Source organism: Pipistrellus hanaki (genome assembly GCF_964339955.1).
Source record: "Pipistrellus hanaki genome assembly, chromosome: 16".
In the NCBI taxonomy this organism is placed as follows: Eukaryota; Metazoa; Chordata; class Mammalia; order Chiroptera; family Vespertilionidae; genus Pipistrellus; species Pipistrellus hanaki.
Window position 1 is genome coordinate 19,693,819 of NC_140518.1, and position 23,820 is coordinate 19,717,638.

Sequence of the window (23,820 nt, forward strand, 5' to 3'; positions counted from 1 at the left end):
CGGCTTCGGCTGGGCTTCTGCGCATGTGTCTGCCAGTACCTGCGCCCTGGCGATCGCTGTACGCATGTGCAATGCCCACAGTCGGCTTCACGTAAGCTTGTACGCATGCTCGCGCGCTGAACTTGAGCCAGTCTCAGGCCTAAGCGCAGACGCACTGAGCTCAAGCAGCCAGTGATGGCGGCAGCGGCGGTGCTGTCTGCGGCGAGTCCGGGCCCATGAGGCGACGACGGAGGCGGGACGGCTTCTACCCAGCGCCGGACTTCCGAGACAGGGAAGCTGAGGACATGGCAGGAGTGTTTGACATAGACCTGGACCAGCCAGAGGACGCGGGCTCTGAGGATGAGCTGGAGGAGGGGGTGAGGCCCGTGGTCCCGGGGGGGCCGGCGGTGACAGGGCCGGGGCGGCGGGGCGGCGGGGCGGGCCCGGGAAGCACGGCGCGTCCGAGAACGCGGAGACCCAGGGGGTGCGTAGTCTCCCGGGCCAGCTGAAGCGCCGCGCGGCCCGAGACAGGGGAGCGGGCGGGGCGGACCTGGCCCGAGGGGAGAGGCCGCCGCTGCGGGGCTCGCAGGTGCAGGTGGCGTCCCTCGCCCCAGAGCAGCGCAGCCGGGAGCAGTCCGTGCCGGGACCGCGGACGGCGCGTGGCGGCTTCCTCCAGCTGACTGAGGGCGGCGGGGCGCGAGCGGCGGAGCGCGTGTTGGGGGGAGGGGTCCGCGCTTGCTGGGTGTCCCCCTAAGTGCAGGTGAAGTGCGGAAGGGTTTCCCTCCGAGTGTAAGGTTTCAAGTGTTCCATCTTCGGACCTCCCACAACCACCTCTCTTCTCGGCCTGTCGCTTCTCTCCTAGGAAGCGCTCAGCTGTTAGAAGTGACAGCTGAAAACTTCTGTCGGGAGTAGCGCTGCCGCTGCTGTTACAGCCACCAGGAGTTTTATTTCGGGAGCAAGGGGGCTCTGCTGCATCTTCCAGGGTTTGTTTGTTTGCTCTTTTTTTTAAAAAAACAAAACAAAACTCCTTCCGTGTGACTTTTTTTTTTTTTTTTTTTTATAAAGCATTTATAACAACACACGGCATTTATAACTTACTTTTCCCCCAGTTGAAGATGTCTATATTTTTTCCAAAATAACTTATATAATTTTGGGGTGGGAAAAAACCCAGCGTTGACAGCTGTGATTTGGCTTGCCAAAAATAAATTGCTTGAACTGAGACTTGTGAATGGTGGTGTGAGGGCTTTCCTTGCTTGTAATCCAGGGTGTTAAATGTAGAATTGTCTTTCCTATGCCTAGCTTGGTTTTACCTTTCCTCTCTTAATGTTATTGTTTGTGGAATATCATTCTTTTTTTTCCTTCAAGATAAATTTATTGAAAAATCACAAATTACACCTTAAATTTAAAAAATGGTGTTGTAAATCACTGATTCTGGGCAAATCCTTATGGTAATTTAGATTCTAAATTCCATTGTCTAGATGAGTACATGGCAGAAGTTTGCTCTAACTTCATAAGGGGGTTTCCCTTTCCTTCATCCAATTTTTTCCTTCTGGCAAGTTGTGCCCTGCTTATTGACAAAAAATTGAGATGCTTATATATAGAAAGAAATTGGAAAACTTTAAGAAACTAAAATAATACTGGTTTTTTTCATAATCAAATGAGTCTAAGTCAAAATTAGTTTGGAAGGTAGATATTGAGATGTGTACTTTTTAAAAAATATATATTTTATTGATTTTTCACAGAGAGGAAGGGAGAGGGATAGATAGAAACATCGATGAGAGAGAATCATCGACCAGCTGCCTCCCGCACACCCCCTACTGGGGATGTGCCCGCAACCAATGTACATGCCCCTGACCGGAATTGAACCCGGGACCCTCTGATTCGCAGACCGACACTCTATCCACTGAGCCAAACCGATTTTGGCGAGATGTGTACTTTTTAATATGTTTGCATACGTAATTCTAGTTAGCCTTTTAATGGAACATTAGATACACTAATACAACTTGAAAACAAAATGGGATTACTTTCATTGCATGTAGTATACTCTTGTCATATATTGACAGTGGCTTTGGGGTAGGGGTGAAAACTTGATAAGAAGGATGCTTTATAAAGTGTGATAGAATTTCTAGACCATTGGTTTATCCCAGAAGTTAAAGGAGGTAGCAGTAAAATACTGTATTAAAATACTTATTATGACCTGGAACCTCATTGGGTTTTGGCCTACTCTTGGCCATTTGACCTATTGGGTACCAGCAAATAGGATTTTTAGAGTGTGTGGAAGGGGAGGCTGGAGAAATTGATAGAAATAGGAAAGAAAGAAATATGGCCACTGCCCTGGGGTGAATGAACTTTGGGGAAAAAAGCAAAGGTAATTAGAGAGGATTTTGAAGAAGAGCTTTCAGCAAAATAGTATATCATACTTAGCAATGCTTTTGGAATTGAAAATTTTTCTTCTGAGTGTTTTTTTTTAAATTTTTTATGAGTGTTTTATTATTATTATTTTTTTAAATATATTTTTATTGATTTTGTACAGAGAGGAAGGGAGAGAGAGAGCTAGAAACATCTATGAGAGAGAGTCATCGATCAGCTGCCTCTTGCACACCCCTCACCGGGAATATGCCCGCAACCAAGGTACATGCCCTTGACCGGAATCGAACTCGGGACCTCTCAGTCCCCAAGCTGACGCTCTATCCATTGAGCCAAACCGGTTTCGGCTGAGTGTTTTATTTTTTAAAATTTATTTTTATTTATTTCAGAGAGGAATGGAGAGGGAGAGAGAGATAGAAACATCAATGATGAGAGAGAATCATTAATAGGCTTCCTCCTGCATGCTCCCTACTGGGGATCAAGCCCACAACCAGGGCATGTGACCTTGACTGGAATCAAACCCGGGATCTTTCAGTCCACAGGTCGATGCTCTATCCACTGAGCCAAACTGGCTAGGGCTTGAGTGTATTGTTTTAAGAGGTGCCTCAAGCCGAAGCCGGTTTGGCCCAGCGGTAGAGTGTCGGTCTGCGGACTGAAAGGTCCCAGGTTTGATTCCGATCAAGGGCGGCATGTACATTGGTTGTGGGCACATTCCCGGTAGGGGGTGTGCAAGAGGCAGCTGGTCGATGTTTCTCTCTCCTCGACGTTTCTAGCTCTCTATCTCTCTCCCTTCCTCCTCTCTGTGAAATATCAATAAAATATATTTAAAAAAAAAAAAAAGAGTGCCTCAAGGTAGAAAGCCAAAAACAGTAGCAGTAGGATTGGGTTAGCTACCCAAGGAAATTCAATGATATCCAGGTTCTTTCAAAATAAAATTTAAATGTTTTGAAAAATGAGAGGTTTGTATTTTTTTAGAAAATCAAGTTATTGTGAGTTTATAATAATACTAGAGGCCCGATACACGAAATTCGTGCATGGGGTGGGTATCACCTCAGCCGAGCCTGTATGTATCCTCTCCAGTCCAGCATCTTTGGGGGATGTCCGACTGCCAGTTTAGAGGGATCGGGCCTAAACTGAAAGTCGGATTATTTCTCTCACAATCCTGAACTGCTGGCTCCTAATCACTCACCCTCACCTGCCTGCTGGCCTGCCTGCTCCTAACTGCTGCCGCCGCGCCCCCCCCCCCCCCCACCACCTCCCGCCTGATTGCACCTCACTGGTTCTGGATGCTGTCCTGATTGCCCCTAACTACCCCCTCAACTCCCTGCCAGCCTGACCACCTTTAACTGCCCCCTGCTGCTGGCCAGGTTGCCCCCTACTGCCCCTTCCCTGCCAGTTTGGTAACTCCTAACTGCCCCACACAGCCTGCTTTTTCAGTCCTTCGGTCGTCACTCACTAACCCCCCTGCTGGCATGGTTGTAGGCAGTCATCTTGTGAGGGTGTGATGGTCAATTTGCCTATTATATTAATTAATATTTTGGCTATTTGTCAATTTATAACCTTTAGTTTAGTACACAAACTTTTAAAACATTGGTGCATATCAGAGTAGCCTCAGTAAGGAAACTGAGACATAGGCCAAAGAGATGATTGGCTAAGACCATGTAGATAACTAGTGGTAGTGTTTTTTGACTCCATTCAGCAAGCTTCACTACACAGGTTCTTCATTGCATTTACTAGTCTTGTTCATAAAGTACCTCTTTGTGGTGTGTCAAAAGTGAATTCAAATCCTTCCAGTCATGCTCACTATGTGACCTACAATAAATTGTTTACAGTCTGTGGTACTTTTTTTCACTGTAAATGAGGATTGTGTGAGATAAAGTCTTTAAAGTACTTTTACAACATATTGGCATATTAAGCAATTAGCTAATTCATGGAAATATAGTCAGTGTTACCCATTGCCAAGGAACCAATCATTCAAGTTTACTCTCATCTGTGCCTAGAGACTTAATAATAAATGCAGTTATACTAGTACAAGAGGCTGCATTTTGGGGGATGTAATGTCTTTTTCTAAATTAGATATATTACAATGAATGAATCTTTATTAGTAAATATACATATTCTTCAGTAACTAAAAGATGAGGAGAGTAATTTTATACATTTATAAAGTTAAAAGTCTTTTAAAAAAAGACATTGATTGATTACCTCAGAGGACTATTATAAAACCAATGGATAAAAGTTTTGTTTTGCTGAAACAGGTTTGGCTCAGTGGATAGAGCGTCGGTCTGTGGACTGAAAGGTCCCAGGTTCGATTCCAGTCAAGGGCATGTACATTGGTTGCAGGCACATTCCCTGTGGGGATGTTTCTCTCTCATCGATGTTTCTAGCTCTCTATCCCTCTCCCTTCCTCTCTGTAAAAGATCAATAAAATATAGTAAAAAAAAAAAAAAAAAGTTTTGCCAAAACCAGTTTGGCTCAGTGGTAGAGCGTCGGTCTATGGACTGAAAGGTCCCAGGTTCAATTCCGGTCAAGGGCATGTACCTTGGTTGCGGGCACATCCCCGGTGGGGGGTGTGCAAGAGGCAGCTGGTCGATGTTTCTCTCTCATCGACGTTTCTAGCTCTCCATCTCTCTCCCTTCCTCTCTGAAAAATATCAATAAAATATATATTTTTTAAAAAAGTTTTTTTCTCACCACCATAATCAAATTTATTATTCCAGTGTGTTTTTTTTGGGGGGGGGGTGTTTTTGTTTTGTTTTGGGCTGATAATAGTATAATTTGGGAACAGTGAGTTGAAACTAAGGGAAAGTTTTCCTCTAGAGATACCACCCCCTCCTCTCCCCCCCGAGATTCTCATTAGATTATGAAAATGTTGGAAACCTTTGCTTTCTGTGGAGACAAAGTTGAAATAGTAATAGAAAATTATAATGCAATATTTAAAGTCTGCAATTTTTACTCTAATTTAAAAATTTGAATTAGTCACAGAGCTTACTACATGAGTTTCAGATTGAGATATCAGATTTTTATTGAGCAAAAAGTTCAAAATTTTTAGTGCTTTGAAAAACGAAAGTGCTAAATAGTATGCATTCAAATATTCATGATTTTGAAAAATTATAGAAAAACAGCTCATTATCAATGTTTAATCTTGCATTGTAGTAGATATTTACCATAAAGTATCCTATATAATAAAATCCTAATAAGCAAATTGACCCAAGTTCAGAAAGACAGATCTCTATGATGCATACTGACCACCAGGAGCTGCCCCCTGGTGGTCAGTGTGCTCCCACAGAGGGGGTGCCACTCAGCCAGAAGCTATGGCGTGATGGGAATCACGGGATCCTCTGCTGCCTCTGCAGGTCCCAGACTACTAGAGGACACAGACGGGAATGAGAGAACAACACCCCCCCCTCCCCTAATTCAATCTATTGGGGTGACATTGGTTAATAAAGCCATACATGTTTCAAGTGTACAATCCTATAACACATCATCTGCATACTGCAGTGTGTACTCACCACACTAAGTAAAATCTCTTTCCCCTTCAATTTATCACCCCTTAGACCTCTTCCACCTTCCCCCACCCACCTTTCCCTCTGGCAATCACCATACTGTTATCCTGTCTGTTTTTTTAATTTAATTTTATTTTTATTGTTGTTTTGCTTAATCTCACCTTTTTCCCTGAGCCCGCAACCTCTTTCCCCACTGACAGCCGTCAGTCTGTTCTCTGTATCTATGAGTCTGTTTCTATTTTGTTAGTTTATTTTGTTCATTAAATTCCACATATAAGTGAAATCATATGGTATTTGTCTTTATCTGGCTTATTTCACTTAGCATAATACTCTCCAGGTCCATCCATGCTGTCACAAAAAGTAAGCTTTTCCTTTTATAGCTCAATAGTATTCCATTGTATATATGTACCACAGCTTTTTTTTAAATCTAATCATCTACTGATAGGCACTTGGGCTGCTTCCAAATGTTGGCTGTTGTAAATAACGCTGCAGTGAACATAGGGATGCCTATATTTTTTTGAATTGGAGTTTTGATCTTCCCAGAAGTGGAATCACTGGGCCATTTTTAATTTTTTGAGGAAACTCCATACTGCTTTCCATAATGGTTGCATTGATCTGCATAACCACCAACGATGCACAACCGGTTCCCTTTTTTCCAGCTCCTCACCAACACTTGTTTGTTGATTTATTGATAAAGCCATTCTGACAGATTTGAGCTGTGGTTTTAATTTGCATTTCTCTGGTGATTAGAGACATAGAGCATCATTTTATGTGTTTATTGACCATCTGTATGTTCTTTTTGGAGAAGTATCTATTTAGGTCCTTTGCCCATTTTTTAATTGAATTGTTTGTTTTCTTGGTGTTGAGTTTGGTAAATTTGAAAATTAACCCCTAACCAGATGTATCATTGGTGAATATATTCTTCCATTCAATGGGTTGTCTTTTCATTTGTTGATTGTTTCCTTTGCTGTGCATGTAGTCACATTTCTTTTGTTTCCCTTGCCTGAAAGGAAAAATCAGAAAATGACATACTACAAGAAATGCCCAAGATTTTACTGCCTATGTTTTCTTCTAGGATTTACCCAAAAGCATTTTAAAATTTGTTGATTGATTGAAAAGAGGGGGGGGTGACATTTGTTGTTTCACTTATTTATGCATCCATTGGTTGACTCTTACATGTGCCCTGACAGGAGATGGAACCTGCAACTTTGACATACGCTCTAGCCAACTGAGCTTCCTGGTCAGGACCCATTTTTAAATAACCCAAGATTCTGGGTAAAGTTTGCCCCCCTTTCCCAATTCATCCGAATTACTGAATCTTATGTTGTAAGGAAATGTCTATGAATAGCCAAGCAAGTGGATAAATGATTTAATGAATATTTGGATTAAAAATCTTTTACTGATTTTGTAACAATTTGCTTAAATTTTTGTAAACTGTGCTCTTTTTCATTGGGACTTGAGGCATACTGAGTTTATATGCAAATTTAATTTAAAACTACAAAGTTTTAGTCATTTTGGTGGGCTAGTTTGAAATAGAGTATCTTGTAAGTCATAGTGGCACACACAAAAAGCATTGATTGACTCAGAAAGCTTAAGGCAACAGGAAAAAAAAAATTTTGAATGAAGAGATTCCTGTGAAAGAGAGTTGTCAGTATGTGTTATATGTTAGTTTGATGTTTTTGTTCCAGAAGGTAACGGTAGGAAGTTATAAGCTCAGATGCAAGTGGTAATACTGGTCTGGCCAGCTCTGGAAATGAAACAGCCACAGGGCATATATTTCTAAGTGGCTTCTAAGTCATGGTTCAGTGTTAACTACTTTGTGGTCTTTAATTTAGAATTAAGTAAAACTAACATTAAAGAAAACATTATATAATCAGTTTTACTGTAGCTGAGAGAAATTAGTCTTTTGTCTTTAAAGTGATGCCATTATAGATGATTATATGAAACTAGAGGCCCAGTGTGTGAAATTAGTGCATGGGGCCGGGGGTGTGTGTCCCTCAGCCTAACCTGCACCCTCTCCAATCTGGGATCCCGCAAGGGATGTCTGACTGCCCATTTAGGCCCAATCCAGGTAGGACTGCTGGCTCCCAATTGCTTGCCTGCTTGCCTTCCTGATTGCCCCTAACCGCTTCTTCCTGCCAGCCTGATCTCCCCCTAACCACTCCTGATTGATGCCCTTCCTTTCAGGCCTGCTAGCTCCCCTGCTGGCCATTTTGTGGCAGCCATCTTGTGTCCACATGGAGGCAGGATCTTTGACCACATGGGGGAAGCCATCTTGTGTGTTGGAGTGATAGTCAATTTGCATATTACTCTTTTATTAAATAGGATACCAGAAACAAAAAAAAACACTTTTAGCCATAGCCAGCACTGCCCCTCCCCGGAAACTGTATTAAGTTGAAACTACAAGAATATTTTTTTCCATCCATATGCTTCACTCTAATCATGAAATATACATCTTAGGTGTTAGATGCTATCTTGACTTGTACATACCATGAGCAAATTATGACTAAAAACTTGTGTTGTTTTCGGCACTTCAGCACTCATTGTGTGAGAATACTATCAGGTTTTATTTTGTGTATCTTTTTTTGTTGATTTTTTACAGAGAGGAAGAGAAAGGGATAGAGTCAGAAAAATTGATGAGAGAGAAACATCTACCAGCTGCCTCCTGCACAACCCCCACTGGGGATGTGCCTGCAGCCAATGTATATGCCTTTGACCGGAATCAAACCTGGGACCCTTCAGTCCACAGACCTACGCTCTATCCACTGAGCCAAACCAGTTTTGGCCACATTTTATTTTTTAAGTTTACCAATTGATGTTCTTTTGAGTTGTTTACAATTGTTGGCTATTGTGAATAATGCTCCTGTGAACATTTGTGCCCAAGTCTTTGTGGAGTATATATTTTCATTTCTCTTGAATAGATAATTAGGGTAGTTTTGCTGGATTATCTGGTAGCTCTATGTTAATTTTTGAAGAAACTGCTTAACTGTTTTCCAAAGTGGTTGTATGATTTTACATACTTGCCAGCAGTGTATGAGGGTTCCAGTTTATCTACATTTTTGTCATATTTGTTATTTTTTAAAAATTTATATTTATATTTCAAAGTATTACATATTTTCTCCTCTTTCTCCCCATTGATCTCCACCCTCCTGAGGCCTACCACATATTGTCTATGTCCATGGATTGTACATATATGCATAGAAGTTCTTTGGTTAATCTCTTCTTGTCCTCCCTCTCCACCCTTGCCTCTCAGATTTGTCAGTCTATTCCATGCTTCCATGTTTCTGGGTCTATTTTGTTTATCAGTTTATTTTGTTCATTTGATTCCACATATAAGTGAAATCACAATACTTGTCTTTCTTTGGCTTATTTTGCTTAGCATATTTTTCTGTCTTTTTAATTAGTGGATGTGAATTAGTACCTCAGTGTGGTTTTGGTTGGCATTTTTATAATGGCTAATGATGTTGAAACATCTTTTTATGTACTTGCTGGCCATTTTTATATCTTCTTTGGAGAAATATTTTAAAAATTGGGTTATCTGGTTTTTTAGTATTGAGTTGTAGAAGGTCTTTGTATATTCTTATTCAGTGTTTTTTTTTCTTTTTTTCTCTTTTCCCACCCCCCCTTAAAATGTGTATTTATTGATTTGAGAGAAACAGAAACATGTATGTGAAAAGCACCCAGCGGTTGCCTCCTGCATGCCCCTTACTGAAGATTAGGATTAGAACTGCAACCCGGGCCTGTGCCCTGACCAGGAATCTGGCGACTCCTGAACATGTGGCCAACTGAGCCACACCAGCCTGGGTTTCATTTTCTTGATAGCATCTTTTTGAAATACAAGAGTTTTACATTTTGAATAAGTATTTTATTTTTTCTTTAATTACTCATCCTTTTGGAGATGTGTCTTTAAGAAATCATTACCCTAACCCGTTTGGCTCAGTGGATAAAGCTTTGGCCTGTGGACTGCAGAGTTGGATTCCGCTTAAGGGCATGTACCTTGGTTGCGGGCACATCTCCAGTACGAGGTGTGCAGGAGGCAGTTGATTGATATTTCTCTCTGATCAGTGTTTCTAACTCTATCCCTCTTCCTTCCCCTCTGTAAAAAAATCAATAAAATTGATTTTAAATATTTTAAAAAATCATTACCCAAAGATCATGAAAATTTACTTCCTCCTAGGTTTCTTCTAAGAATTTTATAGTTTTAACTCTTACATTTAGGACTGTGATCTATTTTGAGTTAGTTTTTTTGTATCTTGTGGAGTAGGGGTCAAAAGTAATTTTTGCTTGTGGTTATCCAATTGCCCCAGCATCATTTATTGAAAGACTTCTTTTTTCCACATTGAATTTTCTTGGCCTCTGTAAAAAATCAGTTGACCGTAAATGTCAGGATTTATTTCTGGGCTCTCATTCTATTTAATTGACTTGTATGTCTGTGATATACCATTACCAAACTTTTTTTTTTTTTTTTAATATATTTTATTGATTTTTCACAGAGAGGAAGAGAGAGAGATAGTCAGAAACATCGATGAGAGAGAATCATCGATCAGCTGCCTCTTGCACACCCCCTACCGGGGATGTGCCCGCAACCAAGGTACATGCTCTTGACCGGAATCAAACCCGGGACCTTTCAGTCCACAGGCCGATGCTCTATCCACTGAGCCAAACCGGTCTGGGCGACCATACTCTCTTGATTGCTGCTGCTTTGTAGTACATTTTGAAATCAGGAAGTGTCCGTCCTCCAACTTTGTTCTTTTTTTTCAAAATTGTTTTGCCTGTTATGGTTACCTTGCTTTTTTTGGTGTGCATTTTAGGATCAGCTTATCAACATTTGCAAGAAAGGAACCTAGGATTTGGATAAGATTGAGTTGAATATATAAGCTAATTTGGGTATTATTGCCATCTTAACAATATTAAGCCATCTGATCCATGAATATGGAATGTCTTTTGTTTTGAGTCTTTTTAAAATTTCTTTCAGTAATATTTTATAGTTATCCAGTGTGTAAGTCTTATACTTATTTTGTTAAATTTTAAAATATATTTTTTATTGACTTTTTACAGAGAGGAGGAGAGAGGGATAGAGAGCTAGAAACGTCGATGAGGGAGAAACATCAACCAGCTGCCTCTTGCACACCCCCTACTGGGGATGTGCCTGCAACCAATGTACATGCCCTTGGCCGGAATCGAACCTGGGACCTTTCAGTCCGCAGACCGACACTCTACCACTAAGCCAAACCGGTTTTGGCTATTTTGTTAAATTTTAAATATTTTATTCTTTTGATACTATTGTGAATGGAGGTAACTTAATTTAATTTAACTTAATTTTTATTTATTTAAAAAAATATATATTTTATTGATTTTTTACAGAGAGGAAGAGAGAGGGATAGAGTTAGAAACATCGATGAGAGAGAATCATTGATCAGCTGCCTCTTGCACACCCTCTACTGGGGATGTGCCCGCAACCAAGATACATGCCCTTGGCCGGAATCGAACCCGGGACCTTTCAGTCCGCAGTCCATTGAGCCAAACCGGTTTCGGCCTTAATTTTATTTTTGAATCATTCATTGCTAGTGTATAGAAGGTTAACTAAATTTTGCACTTATTTATGATCAGAATTAAATGTTTGACCAGCATGACTCCTAACAATTTGAGAGTGTTGTTTAATTATTTTGATTTGATCAGCCACATTGTACACTGCAGTATCTTCAATTGGCTGGGGTTCTCTTAGGCTTAGTTAGGTTGTAATTACAGAGGTGTTGTCTCATAGAATTATCTTAGTCTTGAGTATCAGAATAGCACTTTGCATAAAACATTGGATTTAGTAACACAGACTTAGAATGTAGTACCTTCAGTTTCATTATACACAAAATATATCTAATTAAATTTTTTTTTATTTTTTATTTCAGAGAGGAAGGAAGAGGGAGAGAGAGATCGAAACATTCATGTGAGAGAATCATTGATCAGCTGCCTCTTGCATGCCCCCCACTGGGGATCGAGCCTGCAACCTTGGCATGTACCCTTTACTGCAGGGGTCCTCAAACTTTTTAAAGTGGGGGCCAGATCACGGTCCCTCAGAGAGCTGGAGGGCTGGACTATATGAACTACTAATTCCTACTGTAACACCTTGGCTGCGCTCACTGCCCAAAAAACCTGGCGGGTCGGATCAGACTCCTCTGCGGGCTGCATGTGGCCCGCGGGCCGTAGTTTGAAGACCCCTGCTTTACTGCAATCAAACCGGGGACCTTTCAGTCCCTAGCCCTACACTCTGTCCACTGAGCCAAACCAGCTAGGGCTCCACAAAATATACGTAATTTTTGAAAGAAAAATTACCTGGTTTTATTGGTAGATCATTGATGAGTAGCATCTGTATCTTAGTTGTCATTTAAATTACAAATATTTTTTGTGTATCATTTGCCATTAAAGTTTAGAGAATTTAATGTAAATAAGTAGATAAATAAGCATTTATCAAGCCACCCCTACTCCACATTTGCCATTAAAGTATAAAGAATTTTTAGTCAGGTTTATTTCATTTATTCTCCTTCAGTAATGGGATGAAGCATTAAATATTTTTATTTTTTGTGTATGAGATGATTTATCTTTAAAACTTTAACATATTTTTCAGGGTCAGTTAAATGAAAGCATGGACCATGGGGGAGTTGGACCATATGAACTGTAAGTTTATATCAAAATATTTCATTGTTCTGTCTTTCTTACAAGTAGGTTTATTAGCTCTAGTTCATAGCCATCACATGATTCCTTCAACCTGTTCTTAAATAGCTAGTCTCATATATAGACTTAATTTATTGAGTTTGGCATTAGTATTGTAACATATCCAGGATTTTGAGATTATGTATGGATTTTGAGAAAAAGATAATCATTCAGATTCAATGTATATTGAATATGAGTCTGAGTTTAATATAGAGAAACATATTTTCTTACTGAAAAATAAAATTGAGAAATGCCACCAAAAGTCAAATGGTTCTTGTTTTGCTTATAATACACCATTCAAACTAGATTTGTGCGATCTAAAGTCACTTTAGGCACGCTCCATTAGGTGAGTGGCATGGTGATTAATCTGCTGTATACCCTAACCCTTGGCTTGAGGGGAAACTGAGGAGTCTTTAAATCATGTTCATATAAGATATGGATGTGTAGCTATAGTGCATTAGCAAGAATTTATGTAGCATAAAGACTTGAACTAATTGGTATTTTTAGAATGTTCCTAGGTTTTCTGCTGAAGCTTCCAAATGAAGTTGGATCATGCCTGACCTTAATAGACATTTTGAATGAACTAAATTTGAATAACTGGAAGACTTTTCTTTTGTCAGCTTGATAAACTTGTTCTAATTTATCTTAGTTTGGGGGTGCTTGATGCTTGTGAAAATACTCGCCAGCACATTTTGTAAACTAGCAGATAAGTAAGCAATTTACCAAGCTACCCTAATCTTGACCTACCATGTCATTGAATCATGTTTACTTAGAACACAGAAACTAAATTGACTATCATGTATTTTCCCCTTTTACTAAATTGGATTACATTTCTCTTTCTCCTCTTTCTAACAATATGCTGAAAGTAATTTAACTTTTTGCAAATTTACTTTTGGTTTTGCTTTTCTCCCCAGTGGCATGGAACATTGTGAGAAATTTGAAATCTCAGAAACTAGTGTGAACAGAGGGCCAGAAAAAATCAGACCAGAATGTTTTGAGCTACTTCGGGTACTTGGTAAAGGGGGCTATGGAAAGGTAGGAAGTGTTTTTGAAATGAGAGGTGTTGTCTGTCTTGGGTTGATTTTTTTATACCCTCTTTTCAGCAGTCCTCTTCAGTCTTTGTTTCAGTATTCCTCTTTAATCTTCTGCAAAGATATAATCACTTAACCCTGTATTATTTGAGGGATGTACAGTAGTTTTCCTACCAACACACATGTAAAAGCTTGGCACATAATTTAAATAGACAACTATGCCAGGCAAAATCTATTAGAGGATTCATTTCTTCCTTTGGTTTTAAATGGTACTCTCTGTAAGTATTCTCTTAAAAAATAAGTAAATCACTCCTTACTTTCAAGAGGCCTTGGTACAGTATCTGTTACTGTTGTCTGTTAATCTGAATTGGTTTTCTTTGATTTGTAGTATCTGCCAAGTGCCATGTGGATATTTATAACATCATTTGTGGGCCATACAAAATTATCAACTTAAAATCATCCCGTTATATTCGGTCAAACAATTAACTCATCCCTAATGCCTTGGCAGGGCCAGATCATATATGGTCTGCGGGCTGGATGTTCCCCACCCCTGATCTAGAGCAAAAGTTAGAGAAGTTGAAGTATATAAGAAGGGAGAAGAAAAATGAACAGAACTTCAGAGGTTTTGCTCAAGGCTTTCTAATTTAAGACCTCATTTTTGTGTGTTCTGTCCAAGGCAGTTTATACCTAGCCATTCTCTATCAAAGCTTGAGAACTGATCATGCTATTGTGTAGAGTTAATTTTTATAAAGCATGACTTTGTGTTATATTCTTAGGTTTAAATATACATTCTAATATGTTCTAACCATCTTGAATATGTAACGCATGCACTTTGAATCTCATATTTTAGCTGTTGCATGAAAATGTTTTATAGCCAGCTATTTTAAGAGATAGGTAAACAGTAATTCCTGTCAATTCTTATTAAGTTGTTTGATGTGAAGCAAGAGCAGTGGCATTCTTGGAGGAAATTTATGAAATATTTTATAATTTTTTAAGTTTGGTATTATGCTTCTGGGAACCCTGATTATAGCTTTTTAAGCAAACTTGTATTTTATGTATAAACAGGGAGGGCTCATCATTAGATGATCATTGCCCAACTTTGCCACCTGATGTCAGCAGACCAAATAGGAAGGTCCTATTTTGTGGAACAGATTTCACTAAGCACAGAACTTCTTGGTACTATCAATAGTTTTTATAAGGATATAAACGACTGTATAATTTTTTTTCTTATAAATGGGAATTAAGGGAATGTGGCTAGCATAGTTTAGCCTTTAATAACACCCAAACACTTTTATTTTTTTATACAGGTTTTCCAAGTACGAAAAGTAACAGGAGCAAATACTGGAAAAATATTTGCCATGAAGGTGCTTAAAAAGGTGATACCTTCCCTCCTCTTCCCCCAATCTATATTCTTAATTATTATAAAATCCACATTTTGGCTTTAAAATTCTCAGTCAATAAATATTTCTTACACAATTGTAAGTCCTCTTAGAATATGAGATATGTTTGATTATTATTATAACTATTTTCTATTTGGTGAGGGTAGAAAGGAAAACTCTTTCAATTCTCTGATGTAACTCTTTTATCTCTTTGTTCTGGTCTACATATTTCTAAGTAATTTAGCATATCCTGCTATCATTGAATGCATCCATTTTAGAATTATGTACAGAATTCCTATTTTACCTTTTTTTTTTTAACCCATCCTCCCTTTACCCTGCCCTCTCATTTTGCTTCACTTTCATTGAATCTACTATTGTTTTCCCATACCTTCCAACAACTCTAAAGCATCTTTGAGGCTAATATTCTGTGGTCCAGCTTATTAGATAATCTATCAGTTCTAGGCATAATTGTCATTATTGGACTTTACCATAATTCTTGGAATTCTCTTAACTCCTTCGGTGTTGGATTCTTTGTTTCCTGGGTCCTATATCTTCCAGTATCAGTGTCTGTAGATCCATTGGTAATGATCATTTGGTGCTGAGAAAGATCCTCTATTCTTTTGCCTACAAAAAGCATTCTGGAGCTAGACGAGAGAGAGGAGATGGAGAGCTCACATTTCCACACTAAGACTTGCACTGAAGTAGTTTTTACTTTAGCACTCAGTCTTACTAATCCTTCGCTCTATTTTTTCTGGAAAGTACACCTCTGAGTGAGTAGTTACCTGGCTGGTTAGTGTAGGGATGGGAACCTTGTTGGTGTATCTGTTCCTTACACAGACTTTCAGATAATCTTCCTGTTTTTAGTCCTCCGTCCTCCATCTTCTGCCTGCTGCAGGCCCTGATGACTGATCCCCCCCCCCCCCACTTTCTTTTTATTTTTGCCTTTAATTTTTGAACCCTGCTAGGTTTCTGTCAATGGAATGAACTTATTTTGAGTTATTTCTCTTGGGCAGGCATTTAGGTTTGATCACACTCTACTAAATCATGTACTATTGTGTTATCCCCTTTCCGCCTTTTTTTTGAGGTATAGAGTTACTTATGTTTCCTAGTTTTTTTGAAGATGGATTATGTGTGTTTGGTTTCTTCTTTTTGTTTGGGATTAATTTCTGAAAAGATCACATTGTCTTAAAGCAAGAGTTACTTGAAAACTATTAATCACTAAAATTATTTTTTGAAAAAAGTATATATTTTTGTTTTTTTTTAATTGATTTCAGAGAAGAAGGGAGAGGGAGAGAGATAGAAACATCAATGATGAGAGATACACTTCAATTGGTTGTCTCCTGCAAGGGCCGGGGATCAAGCCTGCAACCAAGATACGTGCCCTTGGCTGGAATCGAACCCGGGACTTTTCAGTCTGCGGGTCAGTGCTCTATCTACTGAGCAAACTGGCCAGGGCAATTATGGTTTTTAATGCTTTGGTTTTTACTTTCTTGGTTTTCACTTAAGATATAAATAACTTCTTAAACTTAAAAGCTGAGGAACATACTATGGCCACATAGTATTGGTGATTGTTGGTGATTTTTTTAAAGAAGCAATTTAGGTATTCTAAACATCAGTTTCTACATAAGCAAGTCAGGACTAATCTGCTGTCTGGCTTTCCCGTTAAAATAATTTGAGATGAATGACTTTTTAAAAAAAATCTGTAAACCATATTAGGTGTAGAATTGAAGACAGTATAATAATACTTGTTCTAGGAATGTTAAAAGAAATTCTGGTCAAAATTCTTAGAGTAATTCATTCCTTTAGACATGTTGCTTATTCATGTCTAGTCATCAGGACTGACCATAATTAGTCATAATTATACCTTGAGTGAGGTATGTTTCTGGCTCTTGTATCTGTAATGAAAAGAAGAGGTTGTTTTTCCCTCACTTTGGTGGGTGGGTGTGGAGTACTGGGAAATCCATAGATTTAATTACTGCTAAATGTCAGGCTTCCATTTTGGGCCCAGGCATCTAAGACCTAACTTGCTTGCCTCTCCCTTCACTTAACTACAGCTCCTCCCCTCTTTCAGGATTTTCCTTTCCCCAACCCTAGCTAGAAAACCAGATACTGTCCCAATCTTTTTTTGGTGTGCATGAAAGCTCACAGGAAAAATAATGTAAGAGAAGAGATTGCTAGGGTTAAGCCCAGGGTTTTAATTCCTAAATCCCTAGCTAAGATGACTATGTATGCTCACTTTGAGTTTCTTCCTTCTAATTTTTGTTTGTTTGTTTATTTTAACCCTTATCCAAGGATATTGAATTTATTGGGATGACATTGGTTAATTGTTTTAAATCATGGCTTCATAATGATATCCCTAATTCCAGTCTAATTTCATTGGGTTCTTTTGCCCTAATTCCATATTTACATTTCTGGTTTTCCATAGTGAGATGCCTCATGGTATCAATAAATTTACTCATTTGCTCAGTTGCATGATATATGCATAATAGTTTGAGAATGCCAATACTATGAACAAATACAAACCCACTAAATGTGGTTTAAGATTTCTTAAGTACAGCATAGGAAATATATAATAAATAATATTGTAATAACTGTTAATCAGCTTAACAATAACCCACAACCTTTGGACCAACTGTAAAAACTTATGTATGATGCCAGGTGGGTATTGGAAATATCAAGAAGAACACTTCGTAAAGTATATGATTGTGTAACCACTATGTTATACACCTGAAACTAATACAAAATAATATTGAATGTAAACTGTAATTGAAAAAGAAAATAAGACCTACTTACAGGTTTCCTTCTGAGTGAAATATAAGCCATCCTCCAAAAAATAAGGCCCCCCTAGGCTCTGTCTCAGAAACTTTGTGAAACCTAAACTGCAAGAAGTTGTGACTTAGGTGAAGAATTCATGGGAGAAAATCACTGACAGTTGCATTGCAAATGCACTGCGAGCAGGCTACCTTGACAAGAAGTACTCATTTAAAGACAGTGCTATTGCTAAACATGAGGGATTTGGTCCACTGATTCTGAAAGAAATGGAGTCACAAGAAATTCACCAGGAAATTCAGGAATTGGATTGTTATGATGATGTTCCAGAAGATGATGACATGATTGTCATTGAATAAATGAGTAAATTCTTGATACTGTGGGATTCAGTTTGTCTGGTTTGTGTTGACAACTACCATACTACCATACCGTATACAGGTAATAAATTTCTTTTATTTTCATTTAACAATAAATGTGTACCATATTCTTCTTCATGGAAAAATAAGATATCCCCTGAAAATAAGACCTAGTGCATCTTTGGGAGCAAAAATTAATATAAGACACTTTCTTATTTTCGGGGAAACAGGATATAAATATGTATAACACATCACTTAAATATCTTTTTTATCTACTGTGGTAAGCTTTTTCCCCCCCTTGTCGAAACAAGTCCACCAAAAATTAGATCGCCTCCCTAAAAAAATGGGAGAGAGAGAGAGGGTGTGATAAGCTTTTTAATGTAACATTTAATTAAGTATATGTATTTCTGTTATATTCACTTTTATTTCCCTCCACAATCCTTGTTGATTTAATTTTATTTGTTAAATGTATAAAATTATTAACATAGTTCAGAATTCATAATCTCCATTTTATAATCATAGTAATATTTGATTTAGGCCAGAAAAAAAATGAATGAGAAAACCATTAAGGCATTACTCAGAAAGCATATCTCATTTCCTTTCCTGCCTTTCTATTGTCATTAGCTTTGGTTTATCTTAGTTGTGTTTTATAATTGCAGGTATAAGCAGATACATATATATTCTTATTTCCCCTTTCTTACACAGAATGGTAGCATGCTGTGTGAACTGTCATGCCATATAGGCTCTTTTGCACCTTGCTGTCATAGAGATGTTTCCATTCTTTGTACAGCTTTTTTCTCAGTGTGTGACTAGTCCATAGGTTTTCAGCCAGTATTTTATGCACGGGCTTTAGTTTGTTTCTAATGTTTCACTTGTACAAATAATATTGCAACTAATAACCTTCTGTCCATGCTTTTTCATGTTGCTGGAGGTGCACCAGAACTTAGTCCTAGAACTTAGACTTAACATATCCAAAACAATGCATTATTTTCCCCCCAAACTTTTTTCTTCCCTTCCATTCCCCATTACTAAATGACACCATTATCCTATTACTTAAATAGAAACCACAATATCATGATTTCTTCTCATAGCTAGATAGTCAGCAAATGCTAATTATGTATTTTTACCCTTTTTAAAAAAATTTTTTAACTTTCGTTTTCTTAGTTACAGGTCTGAGTTCTTGCTTAGTTTACTGTACTGGCCTCCTAACAGCTCTCATTTCATTTCTCCTGTAGAACTCAACATTGTTACTAGAACTATCTTTCTGAAAAGCAAGTGCTTTTCATTTCCCTTACCTCAACATTTCTCCTCTGCCTCTCAGATAAGATTCAAGCGTCTTTACTTAGATGCCCAGGCCTTCCATTTCCTGGTCTCCACCTACATCTTCCACCTAATCTCTAACTTCTTCTAACCATACTGAACTACTTATAGAGTTGCTAGACACATCTTGTCTTGTCAAGCCTCTTTTGCACTGGGAATGCTTTTTTATGTCCTCCACATTTTGTCTTAGTAACTTTTCATGATATAGCTTAGGTACCACCACCTCAAGGAAGACTTCTCCAGGTCAAGTGCCGTTTCCTTGTTTACCCATAACATCTTATGCTTACCTCTATTGACTTATCTCTCTTCCCTGAGACTTTGAACTCCTGTGATCTAGAGACTACTTCCTTTAGTTCTGCTTTCTTGTTACAGAGCCTGGAGCATAGTAGACATTCAACAGTTAATGAATATCTGAATAAACTTAATCTTTTTACACTTTTAAAGAAGTATCTTTAGATTTGCATATACATGTTCACTTCAAAAAATCCGAACAGTACAGATATATATATATATGAAGTACATGTCTTCCATTTACACCTATCACAATTTTTAGTGGTAATTACAATTAATAGTTTCATATTGGCAAGAAAAGCACAAATTAGATTTTCCAGTTACTATAGAATCAAGTGTCTACTGTTTTGTTCTTATAGATCATGTCTTTTCCTTTAGGCAATGATAGTAAGAAATGCTAAAGATACAGCTCATACAAAAGCAGAACGGAATATTCTGGAGGAAGTAAAGCATCCCTTCATTGTGGATTTAATTTATGCCTTTCAGACCGGTGGAAAACTCTACCTCATCCTTGAGTATCTCAGCGGTCAGTACACACAGTTGGGTGTAATTATTGCATTTGCTCCAGAAACTGGGTCAAAACATAATTTTTCAATGGAAAAAATGCTTTTTCCTAATGTGATCAAATAGCTCTTAAAATTGATGAATACATTGCCATAAAGAATTCAGATGTGACCAAGTGTTTCTTTTTGCAGACAAATATGAAGGAAACTTTAAAGAATAAGTTTTTTCCTCCCTTCTGTAAAATTTTATCTTAATTCCTTTGTAACCAGTTACTTAACAAAATAACAAATACCTAATTAATAGTGCCCGTCAAATTGACTGGGTAATATACTATAATTGGATAAGATATTATAACTCAAATAAATCATTAAAGTATTTCTTTCTAAACTGAAGTGGAAAATAATAGTATTAAGATATTGAGTATTTTTGGAAATTTGTCTTAAAACAAGTATTTTGGGTTACTGTAGTCTTATTAGTAAAATATGCGTTTAGATTAGAAATTACCCACATTTTCCAGGGTTTACCACCTCCTAGAAACTATTTGCTCCGCATATCATTTCTAGCTCACAGCAAACAAACACATTTGAGTTTTCTAAAAAATTGAGATTTCCCAGTAGCATGTAACATGGAGCAGAAAGCTTTAGAATTTAGTAACTTTTTTGTGTGACATTTGCCAGTTTTCTCCTGTAACTTAATTTTGACATAATTTCAAATTCACACAAAAATTTACAAGAATAGTACAATTCCCACATACCCTTCACCTAGATTCCCCAAGTATTATCATTTTACCACAATGTTTTGTTTCATCTGTGTCTTTTTCTTAATCTCTATGTATATGTATATATGTGTGTGTATATACACACATGAATACATATATACATAGTTCTTTTCTGAACTATTTAAGAGAGTGTTTTTGTCATGATTTCCCTTTGCCCCTAAATAGTTTAGTGTATATTTTCTAAAATCAATGATAGTATCCTACATAACTATACTAAAATTATTAAAAATAGGAGATTGACATTGATACAGTAATATCTCAGTTTTCTTTAAATCTGGAACAGTTCCTCAGTCTTCTTTGTCTCTCATGACCTTGGCATTTTTGACAAGTACAGGCCAGTTATTTTATAGACTCCATCAATTTGTGCTTATCTGATGTTTCCTCAGGATTAGTTTCAGGTTATGCATTTTGGGGAGTACCATCCAAGTGACACTGTTTCCTTCTTCATGCATCAGATCAGGAGGTACATGATATATATATATATATATATATATATATATATATATATATATATATATATATATATATCTTTGTCCCATTACTGTTGATGTTAACTTTGATCACATGTATAAAGTGGTGTCTGCCAGTTTTTATCCTGTTGAGGTTTTCCCTTTGAATTTAATAAATATCATGAAAAGATATTTTGAGGTTACTTAAATATCTCGTTTCATCAAACTTTTCACATATGATTTTAGCATCCATTGATTCTTGCCTAAAACAGTTAACTCTGATGGTTGTCAAGTGACTTCTTATTCCATCATGTCTACTTTATTTGTTATTTGGCATTCAGCTGTAATGATGAGCTTTCCCGTCCCCTCCATTGAAAAAATTAAGACTTATTTATCTGTTGATTTATATCACTGTGGACTCATGGATTCTAAGATTATTCAGTGGTCTATAACCCTTTATTATCACTTATTTTGATACTCAAATCGTGCCATGCTTTTTAGAAAGCTGCTGCCAGGTACTTTTACAGTTTAAGTTATGAGGCTATGGGCATTCGCTGACTTTGCAAAGATGGTTTTAATTATATACTAACATTTATTCACTTACAGGTAAAATGTTAGAGAAGTTTTAATCAAGATTTTTTTTAACTCAAGTCTGGAATCTATAAAAAATTTTAAGTTCATAGATATAAAACCTAGAATTCCAAAACTTAAATATTTCACATAAGAGTGGGAACACTGTTAAAATTAGGATCCTGAGGTCTTAGTTTTAAAACTATAATTTTTAGAATCTGTTTTTTATTTTTAAGGAGCTGGTGTCTTTTAATTATTGTTAAAAGGAAAGCACAGACCCTCTCATTAGAACTGGGTTGGAAATAAAGATTGTTATATTTCTAATGTTTTCTTTGTTTCTTTACAGGAGGAGAATTATTTATGCAGTTAGAAAGAGAAGGAATATTTATGGAAGACACAGCCTGGTAAGTGAAATTTTTATGGTTGCATGGATTCAGGTAATGTTAAAGCAAAGCCTTATTCCCACTGTGGGCAGCCAGATGACTCAATAAATTGTTTGGGAGCCATTCAGTCACTTAGGACTTAAAGGGGGAGAAGCAGCTATGGGACTGGGCAGCTTTTGGAGGTCACATCATTCCTTTGCCTCCAGGCCTTGGGTGCAACGCTCTTCACACCAGTTCCTAACAGAACCATTCTCACTGGGGCTTTCTTTCCTTGAATTGGTAAGCTGCCTGTCTTGGTTGTGGGTGAGTTTGATTTTCCAGTGAAATTTTATGTGTGGAAGAATGGAAAGTATCAGCAATCACCACCTTTTTTTTTTTTTTCAAAGACTTTCCAGTTCCCAAGGGGCAGTCTTAGGCAGGTGTTAAGCCTGCACATATCATCTGTGGATTGATTCTATGGCCAGGATGGGGGTCTGCCTTCCTATTTCTTCTGTACACATTCTTTTGTGAAATGATAGTACTGGGTAACAATAAATCAGTTGATCCTACACAATAATTGAATAGAAAACACTTAAATGTTTTTTTTACCTTAATTACCAAACTGCATTCCATTGTTTAATTTCAGGCCTTTTCTAACACAGAAGCTGCATTTAAGAGCCTTAGGGATGAAGTGCCCATTTTTGGAGGAGGCTCTCTGAGCCATGTTGGAGGCTGTTTGGGGTCGTGCTGGCTGTGAAACTGCCTCAGTCCTCTAGGACACCCTCTCCATCCTGGAGTAATCTGCAGGATTGCAACATTGTTATGCAGCCAGTATTGCAGTGCCTTGTGCTTTTCGAATCCAGACAGGGTTGACTCAGCCCTTTATTCTTTTGAGGTAGATAAATTTGAGTATCACACAGTTTATAGTTGTGGGCTGTCTGGCAAGAGGGTGGGCAGATACTGTGGGCATGTACTGTGTATAAATAATGCAGCTTTATTAAGAAAGGGATGAATGGGCTTCTAAGAATCGGGTTATATATAAGGTATCTTCTCAAACTAAGATTTGCTCTTTGAGAATAACAAAATTCTTATTTCCTATGGGATTTTAAAATTGGGGGTGGGTGGGAGAAATTTGTTTTGATCTGAATGACTATTGACCTAGTTCCTACACAGACAGAACAAAACATTGACCAGTAACAGTTTGGCATATTCTGGACTTCTTTGCAATTTTAGCAATATGTTCTAATGATGAAATAAAATATTTTATAGTTTCACAAAAAAGTTAAACATGTCTTCATGCCTTTTGGCAGCATCTTATGCCATCTCTTTCCCTAATATTCCTCCTGCCACTAATTTGGTCTTTGGTGCATGTCTATTTCTTCCAAGGTATTTTGCTCCATACATAAAACTGCTTTGAATAGATTACTCTTTTTAATTTTTATTAAATCGCTTTTGTTT

General features: G+C 37.8%; 1 protein-coding gene across 3 annotated transcripts in view; it reads left to right on the forward strand.

Moving 5' to 3' along the window:
* Positions 1-129: 129 nt before the first annotated feature.
* Positions 130-23,820, forward strand: part of RPS6KB1 (ribosomal protein S6 kinase B1) — a 42,916-nt gene continuing 19,225 nt past the window's right edge. Inside the window, exons 1-7 of one of the 3 annotated variants that reach the window (XM_084861727.1) lie at positions 130-356; positions 12,468-12,517; positions 13,468-13,588; positions 14,892-14,960; positions 20,078-20,225; positions 22,347-22,404; positions 23,009-23,199. In XM_084861727.1, the coding sequence (XP_084717853.1) occupies positions 216-356; positions 12,468-12,517; positions 13,468-13,588; positions 14,892-14,960; positions 20,078-20,225; positions 22,347-22,404; positions 23,009-23,081 (660 nt within the window). In that variant the 5' untranslated portion in view covers positions 130-215 and the 3' untranslated portion in view covers positions 23,082-23,199. Of the gene's footprint in view, positions 357-843; positions 963-12,467; positions 12,518-13,467; positions 13,589-14,891; positions 14,961-20,077; positions 20,226-22,346; positions 22,405-23,008; positions 23,200-23,820 lie in introns of those variants that run through there. The other 2 variants (XM_084861725.1, XM_084861726.1) reach the window with 2 other exon arrangements.